Here is a 16,272-nt window from a genome sequence, read left to right as displayed (position 1 = left end):
TGAAACATCAGCTATACTCTTTTTCCATAGATGCCACCTGGCCTGCTGTGTTCCTCCAGCATCTTATGTGTGTTACTTGGATTTCCAGCATTTGTGGATTTTCGCTTGTTTGTAATCAAAAACTACATCACTTATGGAAATATTGAAGTGTATTCATAGGGTTATGTCGTTCGGTTGATTAGTAAGCACACTCACATGAGTTTGAACTACGCTATTAATGATCACCCTTTACAAGTAAAAAAGATGTAAATTATGATAAAGCATATCAAGACAAATAATATGACTTGCAATAATGAGTAGCCCCAGTTTCCTAGATTTAAATGAATCTAGCCAAAGAAATCCCTTCCACCAGATTGATGTATTTTAGCTGCTTCTTTACAAATATGATCAGCCAAATCAGTTATGTCTTCAGACTCATCAGTTATGTAAGTACAACACTCCTTGCACATGTTCCTCTCCCCCATAACTTCTAAGAGAAGATCTAATGCCCTACAATTTTAAAGAACCATCTTGCGCATGGTGACTATTTCTGTTGCTACTTTCTGAAGTCATCAGAAGTCATTCGTTCCCCTTTCTAAAGCCACAACAACATTTTTAACCTCTCTTATACTCCTTGCAAACTAGCTTCTTCTGAAATGTCTTGTTTATTTCTAGACTTAGGAGGTAAAGATGAAGTCTGTATATATCTCAAAGCAGGAAAGACATACCCCAAATAATAAGATCCTAACTAATTATGTGGTAGAGAGGAATCAACCTCATTTCCACACATAAAGAATATTATTTCATGAATTTATACCATTTGTTATTACTTGACAGAAGCCTTGTTGAATTGAAATATTTTTCTGATGGATATTGTCAATGAATATTCCAGAGTCATTACCTCATTTAGTACAATGTAAAGTATAATTGCATGAACTATGTCCTACTGGAATGGTACCTACTGAACTCAAGCAAAAGGTAACTTTTATAGCGAATACCTGAATAGCTTTATCGCAAACAGTAGGGTGAGATATGATATGATTCCCTAAATCATGCTGATTATATTTACATAAATGATCGTTCAAGACAGTATATAGGGGGCATAATCAACGTATAATTGTGACTCCCTTGAGAGTAATTAATCATCTTAATACTAATATTGCCATTACTGGATTATGATAATGAACTTTGCTTAAGAAAGAGGGTGCATGTTCTGGATCTGTAGGAATGCTTAGCATTGGTGATTTATTTTTTTTTTCATTTAGGGGATATGGGTATCGCCAGATAAGCCAGCATTTATTGCCCATAACTGCTGCAGTCCCTGAGGTGTAGGCAATATGTTTCCAAGTCAGGATGGTGAGTGACTTGGAAGGGGATTTCAAAGTGGTGGTGTTCCCAAGTATCTGCTGTTCTCATCCTTCTAGATGGTAATGGTCGTGGGTCTGGAAGGTGCTAGCTTAGGAACTTTTGTGTGTTGTTGCAGTACATCTTGTAGATAGTAGACACTGCTGCAACTGTTTGTCGTTGGTGGGATTGGATGCTTGTGGAAGAGATATCAATCAAGTATGTTGCCTTGGACTGGATGGTGTCAAGCTTCTTGAGTCTTGATGGAACTGCACTCATCCAGGTGAGTGGTGAGTATTCAATTGCACTCCTGACCTGAACCTTGTAGATGGTGAACAGGCTTTGGGGAGTCAGGAGGTAAGTAACATGCTGCAGGATTCCTAGCCTTTGACCTGCTCTGGTAGCCAAAGTGTTTATATGACTAGAAGTGTGTGGTATATATTGACATACCCAACAGCTAGAGGCATTAACAGCATCAGCAAATTCATATGATATTTTGTAAGTATACATTATGAGTGATCTCAATTGGCACATTGTGAATGGGAGAAATTGGCAAAAATATAACAACAAATAATATTAGAATAAACTTCATAATGTCCTGTAGTTGTGGACTCTGTTTGAGGTCTTCTGGCTGGTTAGTGATTTGCTCACTGTATAGACACTGAGTTGAAGGTTACTGGCACATTAACCACAGGTTAATTATCCTTATTGGATACAACCTTAGCTCGCTTGTAGTGGCTGTTATGTATTCACTTATTTTTACCTTATACTTTCACCACCGAGTTAGTCATTAACAGCACTTGATAAGGACCTTCCCATCAGCCTTCCATTGGTTACTTATGCAGTTTCCTACTCAGGACCCAGGGTGTGTCCTCCTCCTCTTGGATCACTCCAAGTGATGGAAACCTGTTGAGAAGCAGACTGGACATCTAGGGTTAATTTCACACAACAGTTGATAAACTGTCTGCGTACTGTGTATATCAGCCTCCCTGAGATCAAGAGCTCCCGGCAGTGTCATAGAATGCCCTGTTACTTTATTGAATGGACTTAATTTAGTTTTCCTGTTGGGGTTGCTCTGATGCTATATAAGACCATAGGAAGAGTCATAGGCCATGGTACGCCTTCTTCATGGTAATTAGCCATTGTTTGATGGTTCCATTCATTTGTTCAACTTGTCCTCATGATTCTAGATGATGTGGACAATGAAAAGACCATTCAATGTTCATCATTCAACATAATTCCTGACAAACATTCCCAGTGTAATGTGTTCTTTGATCAGAGCTGATGTGACATAGCAATCCCCATCCAGGAATAGAGTCCTTGATCAGAGTTTTTGCTGTGTGTAACTTTCTGGAATAGCTTTCACCTATCTTGAAAACTTGTCAACTTGTCCACTATTACCAGTGCATCAGAGTATCCTTGACACTTAGGAAAAATAACGTAGTCCATTTCTAAGTATATAAATGGACCAGGTTGGACAAGAATAGTTAATTGTGGTAGCATTCCCACTTCTCCAGGATTTGTTTTCTGGCATGTCATGCATCTTTCAAACATTTATCGAGCTCGTGCTCTGCATTTTGGATTCCACCACCATTGGGAGAACCTGTTGATAATCTTTTCCTCTCCAACGTGTCCCTAGGCAGTGTATTGTACCTGCTGTGCCAGATAAGGAAGCAATGTAGTTGGAGCTACTAGACTATGATAGTGCCACATCTCCGTGCTCCATCACAGTTGAACCTTCCACCATTTTCCATCCAGAACGAAATTTCTTGTTTGGAGAATTGAGCTTGCATCTCTCAAATATCTTGTAACTTAGCTTCCATAATTTCAGTTGTCAAATTTACTGCATATGTTTTCAGTACTTCATTTAATTATTTGAACTTTTTAAAATTTCTTTTATTTCTTTTACCCCTTCCCGTGCTGTCCTTTTGGCAATCTCATCCACAAATGCATTTCCATAACTTTTCATTGAAATCATTTTGGAGTGGCTTTTTCATTTTAATACAGCTATTCCTGAAGACAATTCTATGACATTCATGTGCTCTTATACTAGTTGACCATTCTTGATTGGGCATCCAGCCATTCAAGTTCCCTCCCAATCATTGAGGAGCCATCGGTGTACAAAATCAGATCTTTGGCAAAGTAATAACCAACAAAAACAATGTTGGTCTCCTTGTTATTGAGTTAAAACTGCCATCATCTGTCTCTCATTGACATACAGGGTAAATGGTTTGCCTGTATCAGGGATTCATAATGCAGGTGCAGTACTCAATATCACCTTTAAAGTTTGAAATGCATCTTGAAAGTTGTTCTTTATTAAGATCATAGGGTGGTCTGAGCACTTACTGCCTTTCAGCAGATCGTTGAATGGTTGGACAATTTCAGCATATGAATTGATCCATGCTATGCCGTATTTACACAAACCCAAAAATGATCAGAGTTGCTGGACTATTACAGGTGGTGTTGCTGTCTTATTGGCTTTTGCATGACCCTCAGTGATTTCCTGCTTATCTTGGGAAATTTTCTGCCCCATCCAAAATACTTCTCCTTGCCTAGATTTGCTTTATGATCCTTGGAGGGTAGAAAATTGAGCAAATAAATCGCATGTTCATGCTGGTCTGCAACTTCGGATACAATCAGGACATCGTCCACATATTGTACGATAGTCAAATCAATGGCTGATAAGTCCCTCAGATGTTGTCTCAAAGCCATGTGATAGACAGTGGGATTGTTGTGGAGCCCTTGTGGTAGCCTCATCCACTGGTATTGTTGACCATCAACTGTGAAAGCTAACCACGGTTGATATTCAGACGCCAGGTGTACAGTCTAGAATCCATTGGCCATGTCAATAACTGTAAACAACTTGTGTGATGGCTTCATGACATTAAAAATAGTTGATGGATCTGCCACTCGCAGGGCTAGCTTGTCAATATATTGATTAACAGCCCAGTAATTCACTGTCAGTCTCCTTTCATTGGTTTCATCTTCAATCCTGCGTGTCTTCACTTCCTTGGTCTTTATTGGAGCAACCTATTGCTTCATCACTGTCATCCTCACTTGAGTCACTAGAGGCCAGTGCAGAGTGCCTGTGATATCTCTGCTGTAATTCCTTGGTGTTCAGATGGTGTTGATGCCTCGGACTATTGTCCAAAGTAGGTTGCAATTCCTCACAGTTCAGATGGTGGCGTTATCTCAATGGACTGACCAATGTCAGGGTTTTTCCCCAAGAAGTGTTCACTGGCAGGACCGTCCCCCTGATGACCCTCCTGAGCTTTCTCATATTGCTTCAGTTTGTCAAAGTTCTGCGCAAAGCACGTCAATTCAATTACACTCATTATGTTGTTTTTTCACTCCTTCAATGAATGTAGAAATTTGCTCTTTAGGCTTTTTACTGTCTAACATACTGCTTTTGTAGTTATCACAAATTTCCTGTTTCTTTCCCTATTGTTTAATTAACTTCTTGACTTTGCTTTGCTAACTTTTTCACTTGATCACACATTCAATCAAACTGACCAGATGTTCTTATCTGTAACTCACATATTCCAGCTTTTCCCTTTCCCTCAAACATTCTCTGGATCCTTTCACATACCTTCCTAATAAACTTAACATTGATTACTTATCCAGGTTTTTCCATTAATCTTATTAAACTGAGATATTTATATTCAGGTAAGAGCTTTGGCCAATGTCTTAATTCAGTCGTATGTAACACTTAATTTGTATGCACTTTTTATCACTTTGACTGCAATCCAAAATATTTTTGGATTGCAAACAAAATATTGCCACTTGAGTGCAACGGAAGTATAAATAGATTGTAACCCAAACATCGCTAGATTGCAAATGAAATTTCATTAGGTTGTTACAGATCTGGTTTTTTTCCAGAATAGCAACATATAGTTTCCTCACTCTTAAACCCACCAGGTGTTGTATTGAAGCAGATCTAGGTGGGTTATCTTGGATGATTTGGAATTATAGAAGAGACTCTTACCTCCTTTTGTATGTGCACTAATGTTTCCACTTTCAGCAGTTAGTACCATCATTCCTACAATCCTGATTGAGAAGTTGCAGATCCTGGGCCTCTATACCTCCCTTTGCAATTGGATCCTTGACTTCCTAACCGTAAGACCACAGTCTGTGCGGATAGGTGATAACATATCCTCTTCGTTGACGATCAACACTGGTGCACCTCAGGGGTGTGTGCTGAGCCCACTGCTCTACTCTCTATATACCCATGACTGTGTGGCTAGGCGTAGCTCAAATACCATCTATAAATTTGCTGACAATACAACCCTTGTTGGTAGAATCTCAGGTGGTGATGAGAGGATGTACAGGAATGAGATATGCCAACTAGTGGAGTAGTGCCACAGTAACAACCTGGCACTCAACGTCAGTAAGATGAAAGAGCTGATTGTGGACTTCAGGAAGGGTAAGACAAAGGAGCACATACCAATCCTCACAGAGGGATCAGAAGTGGGGAGAGTGAGCAGCTTCAAGTTCCTGGGTGTCAAGATCTCTGACGATCTAACTTGGTCCCAACATATCGATGTAGTTATAAAGAAGGTAAGACAGCGGCTATACTTTATCAGGAGTTTGAAGAGTCAAGTCAAGTGAAGTTTATTGTCATTTCGACCATAAGCTGCTGGTACAGTACACAGTAAAAATGAAACAATGTTCCTCCAGGACCGTGGTCCAGATTTGGCATGTCAACAAATACTCCCAAAAACTTCTATAGATGTAACGTGGAGAGCATCCTGACAGGCTACATCACTGTCTGGTATGTGGGGGGGGGGGGGGGCTACTGCACAGGACCGAAAGAAGCTGCAGAAGGTTGTAAATCTAGTCAGCTCCATCTTGGGTACTAGCCTACAAAGTAACCAGGACATCTTCAGGGGACGGTGTCTCAGAAAGGCAGCGTCCATTATTAAGGACCTCCAGCACCCAGGGCATGCTCTTTTCTCACTGTTACCATCAGGTAGGAGGTACAGAAGCCTGAAGGCACACACTCAGCAATTGAGGAACAGCTTCTTCCCCTCTGCCATCCAATTCCTAAATGGACATTGAATCTTTGGACGCTATCTCACTTTTAATATACAATATTTCTGTTTTTTCAAATCTATTCAATAGACGTAATTGATTTACTTGTTTATTTATCATTATTATTTTTATTCATTTATGATTATTATTACTTTTTCTCTGCTAGATTATGTATTGCATTGAACTGCTGCTGCTAAGTTAACAAATTTCACGTCACATGCCGGTGATAATAAACCTGATTCTGATTCTTCAGAGTCCTTAAATTTTTGCAACCATCCTTGCTGACTGTGCCAAATTGTCGGATTCTGATGTTTTTGAACCTAGGTTCTTTTGGAAGTCAAAAAAGAGGCATGAAACTTGTTCTTTCATGATCATTTCATTAAATGTTAAGAGAATAAGGAGGAGATCAGAAAGGAAGAATAATGAGAGTCTAAAAACAAAGAAGAAAGGAAAGATAGCAATCCAACATGCTCTGCTCTTCTTATACCTGTAACCATTAGGAGACACACTGAACAGTTGCATCTACATTGGTAATTATGTGGATATAAGTAGGCATGGGAAAGTTAAAGTGCAAAGAAAATAACAATTATAGAGACTAATCCAACAGACTAGAAATGGTGATCATAAGTAAAGGGTAAAAGGTGAAATATCTAGGAAGAACATGAGGGGGAACTTCATTCGGGGCAGTGCGAGTATGGAACGAGCTGCCAGCAGATGTAGTGTACGTGTACTTGATTGCAACATTTCGGAGAAGTTTAGGGAATGAATGGGAAGGGTATGGAGGACTATAGTGCAGGTGAGGGACAATGGGACTGGGGAGAAAAACAGTTTGACACAAAATAAATGGGCTGAGTGATCTTTCTGTGCTGTAGTGCTCTATGACTTTACAATGAGGCAAAGTGGAGAAAGTGCAGTGCAGATAGACAAATGCAATGCAAGGACCATGGTGATGTAGACTGGAAGATCAAGAGTTCATTGTTTAGCATTCAAGAGTCTGGATAACAATGGGACAGAAGATGTCCTTGAGCCTGTGGTATGTGCCTTCAAGCTTTTGTGCCTTCTACCTGGCGAGGGAGTGGAGAGCAGAAAGTGACCATGGTGGAAGGAGTCCTTGATTATGTTGGCTGCTTTCCTGAGGCAGCAGGAAACATAAATTTTATAGAGGAGAGGATGTTTTGCTGAGTTTCAGAGGCTTGGTGACTTCTGGGTTTTAAGAAGTTCAGGGGATATGGGATTAGTGCAGGAGGTAAAAAATCAGCCAAGGTCTGAATGAATGTTGGAGTAGGCACATTGGCCCAGAGATCTGGCTGCGCCTTTATTTCTTGTGAATGTTACTACTGAAATACTGACCCATCTGACCTACATTGCAAAGTTGTTAACCTTTTAATATCTTAGCAAAATTGTTTGGCAGAATCTTACAGAGCTCAGGGCAAACTTTTCCGTATAATCGACATTTAAGAATTGTTTGAGAATGGAAAATTCTCTAGTCTTTTTCATTCATTTCGATAAATCATTTTGTAGATTCAAGAAATCTTCAGAGAATCCATGAACAATTCCCTCCTGGGTTCTATGGAGTGCAATAAGATCTTTCACGGCAATTTTGTAATGGTTATATTTGAAAGCTGTTAGTCCCTGGGGATATTTTTAATATTCTCCGAAAAATTAATTCACATATTTTAAATTATATACTAGTTCTGTATCCTATAAGATACTTCCAGAAAAGAAACTGGGAGGACATTTTATATGTGAATAATAAATTGCTGCAAAGCTTTGAGTAGGAGATATTAATAGTGTTTGAACAACACACATCAAAGTTGCTGGTGAACACAGCAGGCCAGGCAGCATCTCTAGGAGGAGGTACATTCGATGTTTCGGGCCGAGAACCCAAAACGTCGACTGTACCTCTTCCTAGAGATGCTGCCTGGCCTGCTGCGTTCACCAGCAACTTTGATGTGTGTTGCTCGAATTTCCAGCATCTGCAGAATTCCTCGTGTTTGCGTTAATAGTGTTTGACTTTGGTTTTGCATGCAGCTGGAAAATTGATGCATGCTCAAAACCATAGTATCTACTCATATTTCTTTTTAAGACATATTTGTTGAAATAACATTGATCAATGAAACTGTACAAGAATACAAAAACACTGATAAACCTGTGGTTAGTTGGAGTTCGGAAAGAAACTTTTAACTAATTTTAGAAAGTATATTGAAATTTTAGAGAGCATACTGTACAGCTTTTCAAGATATTGACCATCGGAGTGTTCAAATATTGTTCCTCAGTTAAATGTATTGATGTTAAATTTGAAAAGTTTTTAGAATGGAGATACTTACACACTCTAGAGCAGCCTTTCTCAAACTCTTTGCCCTGAAGGAACCCTTGAAATAATTGTCAATGCTCTCTTGAGTAGAGTCTGAATTTTCAGCCTACCTTTCTTGAAAAAACTTGTAGTTAAGCTTAGCTTATCTTTCTTGAAATTAATCTTTCTAAAGGTAGGCTGAATAGATTCAATTTAAATAAAGGTTGTAAACTGATCTTAATTGATGCTATTTACAACATGAAAACTTATTGACAATGTTGAATAGTAAAGTTACTACAAAGCATAAGCCAAAGCAATATGAATAAAAATATAGCCTAAGACACAGTTTTATACAAGGCGTTGAAAAAACAGGCCAAGCATGTAAAAGCTGTGCTTGTTTTTTGCTACACAAATACTCATTTCTGGGTTGAACTTGAGATAAGCAAATACAGGTTTCATCTTCAGCGATTCCTATCCTTGCTCTTGATGCTTGTTAAACAACAAAAAGCTTGCTCACACTTGTAAGAAGTTGAAAAGTGCAGCAAAATGTTCATTGCTTTCTCATGAACAGCAGAAAACCTTTCTTTCACTGAAATCCAGAACTTGTCCAGGGGCAAGTCAGTATATCTCATCTTGAATGCACGATCAGACTGCAGCTCACAAAGTTCTTCCTCTTCTCTCAAAGTAAAGTTTTCAGGCTGAGCAGAAGACTCAGAGAAAGGGTCCCTCACTCAGTCATACACTTGTGTTGAAAGAGAGGAAAAATACTGTTCAATTTTGTTCTGAAATTCTTCCAGGTGATTTTCAATAAGACTCGAGACTTTCTGATATCCTTCCTCATTCTCAAGCCCAAGCAGCAGTGGAAACGTTTTAAGATTTCCTTATGTAATATGATTTTTTCCAATGATTCAGTTTCCTTTTAAATCCAAGAATTTTGTCACTTGAAGTCAAAACATTTTCTCCAGGGCTTGCAGAGACTAGTTCATATAAATAAAAAAAAATCTGCTAAGTAGGCTCATTTCTGCAGCCATTCTTCATCTTAAAAATACTCAGCAAAATCTGGTGTACTATTTTCTTGAAAGTACTCCTGCAATTTACCTTTCAGCTTGAACACCCTGTTAAGAACTCTTCCTCTGCTACGCCACTGGAGTTCTGTATGTAGCAGGAGATTGGTGTGCTCTTTGTCCAGGTTTTCACACAGTTTTTTTTTTAAACATTCTCGCGTGAACTGGTCTTTGTTAAAGTTAGCCATTTTTGTAGCATCATCCAGAACTTTTTTCATTTCATCTCCAAGAGTTTTTGACATCAGCACCTCTCTGTGAAGAAAGCAGTGTGTTGTGACAATGTCAGGGTTTTCCTTTTTTACTATAGAAATAAAACCTCTCATGGAGCCAGCCATTGATGGGGCACCATCAGTATCGATGCCAACACAGTTCCTTCAAGACAGACCTTTTGTTTACAGATATGAAGACAAAACATTAAATATATTTTGGCCTTTGCCCTTTGGAACAGAAAAAAGTTTTTTTGAATTTCGCCATCATTTACAAATCTTACAATGCTACAATGTGACACTTACTGGCGAAAACTGTTGACTCATCAACCAGGATAGAGAAGCTCTTGTTTTTCAGTTTATTATACAAAACCTCTTCAGCATCATGTGACATGTCATCAATATGTTGGTTTATCGTACGGTTTGAAAGTGAAACCTTTTCAATTTCTGGTAATGCATCTTGTCCTAGCATTTTGTCCACTATAATTTTACATGCTGGCATTATTAAATTCTCACCAACTATGTGACTTTTTCTTTTCTGAATAAGTTCTGCCACTAAATAACTTGCTTACTGATTTACTGACTGTGATTTTATTAACAAAATCTTTACTTTGTTTGTTTTGAGATTCCAATAGTCGTTTAAAGCAATCAGCACTTTTACATGTTATATGGCTGTGAGTTGTAGTTAAATGTCTTTTCAATTTTGCTGGAGTCATTGCTACACATGGAAATTGTTTGCCACAGTCTAGACACAATGGAATAGGACAATTTGGATCACCAGTCCATGTAAAATACATTGATAAGTAGCTTTCATTGTAAGGACAGATTTTTTTTGTGTCCGTTGTTGCACTAATGCAGTGAAATAACTCAGAAGATTGTAATCTCCTCTTCAAATATCACCATATTGGGTTGTCTTTAAAATGAAAATTTCCTTCCTATTTTCTGCTACACTGATGAGTTTGTTCTCTCCCATAAGTCAGTAGGTGGCATGTAAGGGAAAGTTGGGGGAGTTAATTTGGGAGGGAGAAAACTCAACCAAATAAAGATGGTCCTACTGCGTGAGAGACCTGCAACGAGATTGCTAATGGGGCTGCTTGCTCACTGCCCACCACTGCAAATGCTAGCATCATGCATCATGTGAAGTTCAATAAACAATGTTTTTCTTAATCATGATCCCTCGCGGAACCCCTAAATGACCTCTTGCTGAACCCCGGTCAAGAGATTAAAGTCACGTCCTTTTAATTTCTATTTAGATATGTATTCTATTCTCCTTTGAAAATTTCTGACAGAATCCTTATCCACTTTATTTCCAGGTAGTTTATTCTAGACTACAACTCACCACTGCTTAGAAGCATCTTTCCATGACTGAAATAGTTCATTTTTCTGTGTCCTCTGCTGTTTGAACCTCCTACGAATGGAAACATTTTCACCTCCACTTTCGAGCTTTTTAACCAAATTAAATTTTTCTGGTTGCCCTGAGACCTGACCTCACACTGCGCATAGTTCATTCAGAGCAGCAGTTCATGTGACATGTAAAGTACCTTAACACCACTATACAACAGTGAAGTTTGTGTAGATGTCTGCCTCATCGGACACATCTTGGGTTTGTTAACAATGAGAAGTCTGATCACCTGGCTGTACATTTTCTCCCAACATATAGACAAAGACTAAAGACCACAGCGCCAGTGGGGAAGATGAAGAAGATGTAGTCAAGGGAGGCAGAGGAACACTTACAGTACTGGTTTGGGTCAGGAACTGGGAAATATTCAGGGATTCATCTTCAAGTCTGAAGGAAGTTCCCACAGTTGTCACCGATTTAATCAAGACCTATGTGGATGACTGTGTGCTTTCAAAAACAGACTACATATACCCAAACCAAAAGTTGTGGATGAACCAGGAGATTTGTAGCCTGCTGAGGGCTAGATCCATAGCATTTCAAACCAGTTATCCAAAATGATACAAGACATCCAACTACAACCTATGAAAGGCTATTCTAAGGGCAACAAAACAACTGGCTAGAGGCAGAATTAGATGCATGTCTGCATGGCAGGGTTTAAGGACGTTACTTCCTATGAAGCAAAATTAACATCATGAATGACTGTGTTGTTTCACTCCCAGATGAGCTCAACACCTTTTATTCATGCTATGAAAGAGAGAATAAAACTTCATCTGTGCAAGTCTTGGCAGCATATGGTGACTCTGTGATCTCTGTCTCGGCAGCTGACACTAGAATGTCTTTCAAGAGAGTGAACCTTGCAAGTCGTCAGGTCTTAATGTGTATCTGGTAGGACTGTAAAAACCTGTGCCAACTAACTGGCAGGTGTGTTCAGTCTTTCACTGCCACAGTTGGAGGTCCCCACCTGCTTCAAAAGGTCAACAATCATACTAGTGTCCAAGAAGAGCAGTGTGATCTGTTTCAATGACCATTGCCTAGTGACTTACATCTACTGTGATGAAGTGCTTTGAGAGGTTGGTCTTGGCTAGAATCATCTTATGCCTAAGCATAGACCTGGACCTGATGCAATTTGCCAATTGCCATAATAGATGTACAATGGCAGTATTCATCATTAAGGACTCCCAATATCCAGGACATGCGCCCTTCCCATTGCTACCATCAAGGAGGAGGTGCTGGTTAGGAGCCTGAAGGAACACATTCAATGTTTCAGGAACAGCTTCTTCCCCTTCACCATCAGATTTCTCAACAGACAAAGAACCCATGAACACTACCTCACTATTTTTTCGCTCTCTTTTTGCACAACTTGTTTGATTTATTTTATATATATATATATATATATAATTATTGTAAGTTAAAGTTTTTATTATTATCTATTGTAATGTACTGCTGCCACAAAACAACAAATTTCATGACGTACTATATGCTGGTGATATTAGACCCAACTTTGATTCTGAACCCATTGTTAGCAGTAAACTCAAGCATTCAATGATGCTTTCAACCTCTTGCTTCAGCAGTCTGAGGTACCCACCTGCTTCAAGGAGACTTCAATTATACCGGTGTCCAAGAAGAACGTGGCAACCTGCCTCCATGATTATCATCCGACAGTACCAACATCCACTGTGATGAAGTGCTTTGAAAGGTTGGTGATCAACTCCTGCCTGATGAGTGACTTGGATCCAACCCAACTTGCCTACCATCACAACAGTTCATCAGCAGATGCCATTTCATTGGCTTTTTAGTCAACTCTGGGACATCTGGACAGTGAAGATGCATACATCAGGATGCTCTTCATTGAATACAGCTCTGCATTCAATACTATCATCCCCTCAAAATTAATCAGTAACTCCTAGTCCAAGGCCTCAATATCTGCTTGTGCAACTGGATCCTCGATCCTCTCACTTGCAGGCCCAAATCATTTCAGATTGGCAACAACATCTCCTCCACGATCTCCGTCGGCACAGATATACCACGAGGCTGTGTGCTTGGCTCCCTGCTCTACTCACTTTATACTTATGACTGTAAAGCTAAGCACAGATCCAATGCCACATTTAAGATTGTGACGTCACCACTGTCATCGGCCGAATTAGAGGTGGTGATGAATCGGCATACAAGAGGGAGATTGAAAATCTGGCTGAATGGTGCCACAACAACCTCTCTTTCAATGTCACAATCAGAATCAGATTTAAATCACTGGCATATGTCGTTTAAAAAAAAGAGAAAAAAAGTACTTGGTTTCATTGGTTCATTGTTCATGGGTTCATTGTCCATTCCGATGGTGGAGGGGAGGAATCTGTTTCTGAAACACTGAGTATGTGTCTTCAGCTTTTGTACCTCATTCTTTATAGCAGCAATGAGAATAGGGCACGTCCTGGGTGATGGGTCCTTAATGACGCATGCCACCTTTTTGAGGCATTGCCTACCCCTTGGCCAGACCTTCTTGGTCCTTACCACTGATGCTGCTGCCGTTTTCAGTCTCTGCCTATATGCTGGGAGTAGAATTACAGCCAGGTGATCGAACATCCCAAAGTGTGGGTGTGGGATAGCACAATGAGCTTTCTTGATGGTGGTGTGACAGTGGTCAAATGTGTTGGCTCCTCATACGGTGGTAGTTGTTCAGGGACTTCTTCAAACTGTCCTGGTTGAAAGCTCTTGCAATGACAGGGAAGGTATCAGGGTGTGCAGTTTCATGCCTGCTGATTATGTTGCTCAGCTCCTCCAGTGCCTGCCTGATGTTTGCCTTCCCACTACTAGGACGATGGCAGAAATCTCCCTCAACAAATCAAATGGACAATATTTGACCACTGGATGTTTCAGATCAGGTGAGCAGGACTGAGACAGTTCTGCCACGTTTGTGCACCTCGATGAGTTAATCATAAAGCATACTCCAGCTCCTCTCCCTTTAAAAGATTGATCTGTCTTGTCTTTGTGGAGAATGATGAAGACATTGTACTGAGTGCTGTGCCCGATGGCTACACCAAGGCAAGGCTTGGCAAGACCAAAGAGCTGATTATTGACTACAGGAGGAGGAAACCAGAGGTCCATGAGCCAGTAATCATCGGGGGATCAGGGGTGAAGAGGGTCAGCAACTTTATATTCCCCGGCGTTACCATTTCAGGGAATCTGTCCTGGGTCCAGCACATAAGTGCCATTACAAAGAAAGCACAACAGTGCCCTTACTTTCTTAGAAGTTTGTGAAAATTCAGCATGTCTTCTATAATTCTGACAAATTTTTATAGATGTGCTGTGGAGGGTATACTGACTGGTTGTGTCACGGCCTGGTATGGAAACACCAATGCCCTTGAACAGAAAAGCCTACAAAATGTGTACAGCCCAGTCCATCACGAATAAAGCCCTCCCCACCATTGAGCACATGTACAAGGAGCATTGTTGCAGGAAAGCAGCATCCATCATCAAGGATGCCCACCATGCAGGCAATGCTCTCTTCTCGCTGTTGCAATCATGAAGGAAGTACAGGAGCCTCAGGACCCACATCACCAGGTTTAGTTACAGTTATTACCTCTCAACCACCAGAGAGGATAACTTCACTCAACTTCACTCACCAGCACTGAACTATTCCCACAACCTATATTTTTGATATTTATTTCTTATTTTTTTTTATTACTGTATTTGTTTTGTATTTGCCGTTTGTGGTCTTTTGCACATGGGTTGTTTGTCTTTGGGTGCTGTTTTTCATGGCTATGGTATTTCTTTGTATCTACTGTGAATGTCTACAAGAAATGAATCTCAGGGATGTACATGGTAATATATATATGTGCATTGATAATACATTTACTTTGAACTTTAAATAAACGTTTATAGGTTATTTCTATTTCAACAGTTTTGTTGACTTAATTTCTCAGTTTATTTTACAATGCCATTAATGGGTTATTGCAGGTATTGGGAATGGATTATTAATCCACAAAGAACAGAAGTTTATTAAACCATCATTGTTAATGAATTATTCCACTTCTTTACTGGTCAGTTGACTTTCTCCATTTCAGCATCAACACACAATCCATTTTACAAACAAATAAAATGGTTGCCCTTGAATTTACTGTATATTCGTTCAAGTTAATAGAAATCTAACCTGAACAGATTGGCAGAGGTGGGAGAGATAGTAGTACTAATAAACGACTCTGGGTGTTAAATGCCCAGGGTTTCCTCCCAGGCCTCCACAAGTGTTGCCATGGTATTGATATTTTGAATGATTTGTTCCCTCACACAGGAAGCATTCCACTCCTGTGAATGGAAATGCTCACAATCTGAAGTGTCAGTTCAACACATTCTTCTTAATTTTTCATTTTGATGTTTAAGGAATGTTTCAGACCAAAAAGATATCATTTTGAAATTCATTTTCTTGTTTCCTAATTCTAGCAGAAGGTGATTAATATAAAACATTAATGCTTGATAGATGCTACTTGACCTGATGAGCATATTCTGTCACTTTTGGTATCCAGTCACCCTGGCTGAAATTGCAAGGATTAATCTGACTGCTTGTAGCTGCTGTTTGATATTAGAGTTGAGTGAGGTGGTCACACGAGAACAGTGCAGGCAGGTGAGTGTGGTCATTGTGAAGGTACAGTTTCCCTCTTTGGTAGGTTGCTCTCTTCTGGTGTCTAATTGCTCAAGACAAACTAAGAACATAAAAAACAGAGGCAGGAGAGGGACAACTGACCACTCTTAGAGACCTGGTCTATACTTAACATTATCTATCAGAGATCTTCCTTTAAATTGAAAAATTACAAAAACAAGTCCTTTATTTAGGTGCAGTGAATACAAAAGAAATCAAAGAAAGTATAGACTTGCTAACCCAACACTTCTGGCAAATCATTGGAATCCAGAATTAAGAACATATTGTAAGTTTCTATGAGGAACTTGAGCAGAGAGTCACCATACAAT

General features: G+C 39.6%; 1 protein-coding gene across 1 annotated transcript in view; it reads left to right on the top strand.

Moving 5' to 3' along the window:
• The first annotated feature begins 7,358 nt into the window (after positions 1-7,358).
• Positions 7,359-16,272, top strand: part of pkhd1l1.1 (PKHD1 like 1, tandem duplicate 1) — a 154,967-nt gene continuing 146,053 nt past the window's right edge. The window contains exon 1 of the mRNA XM_072247945.1: positions 7,359-7,387. Within this exon, the coding sequence (XP_072104046.1) occupies positions 7,359-7,387 (29 nt within the window). The remainder of the gene's footprint in view (positions 7,388-16,272) is intronic.

This window comes from Mobula birostris, chromosome 1 (assembly GCF_030028105.1).
Source record: "Mobula birostris isolate sMobBir1 chromosome 1, sMobBir1.hap1, whole genome shotgun sequence".
Lineage (NCBI taxonomy): Eukaryota > Metazoa > Chordata > Chondrichthyes > Myliobatiformes > Myliobatidae > Mobula > Mobula birostris.
Note: the sequence above shows the minus strand (reverse complement) of the source record. Positions and strands in the feature narration are given on the sequence as shown.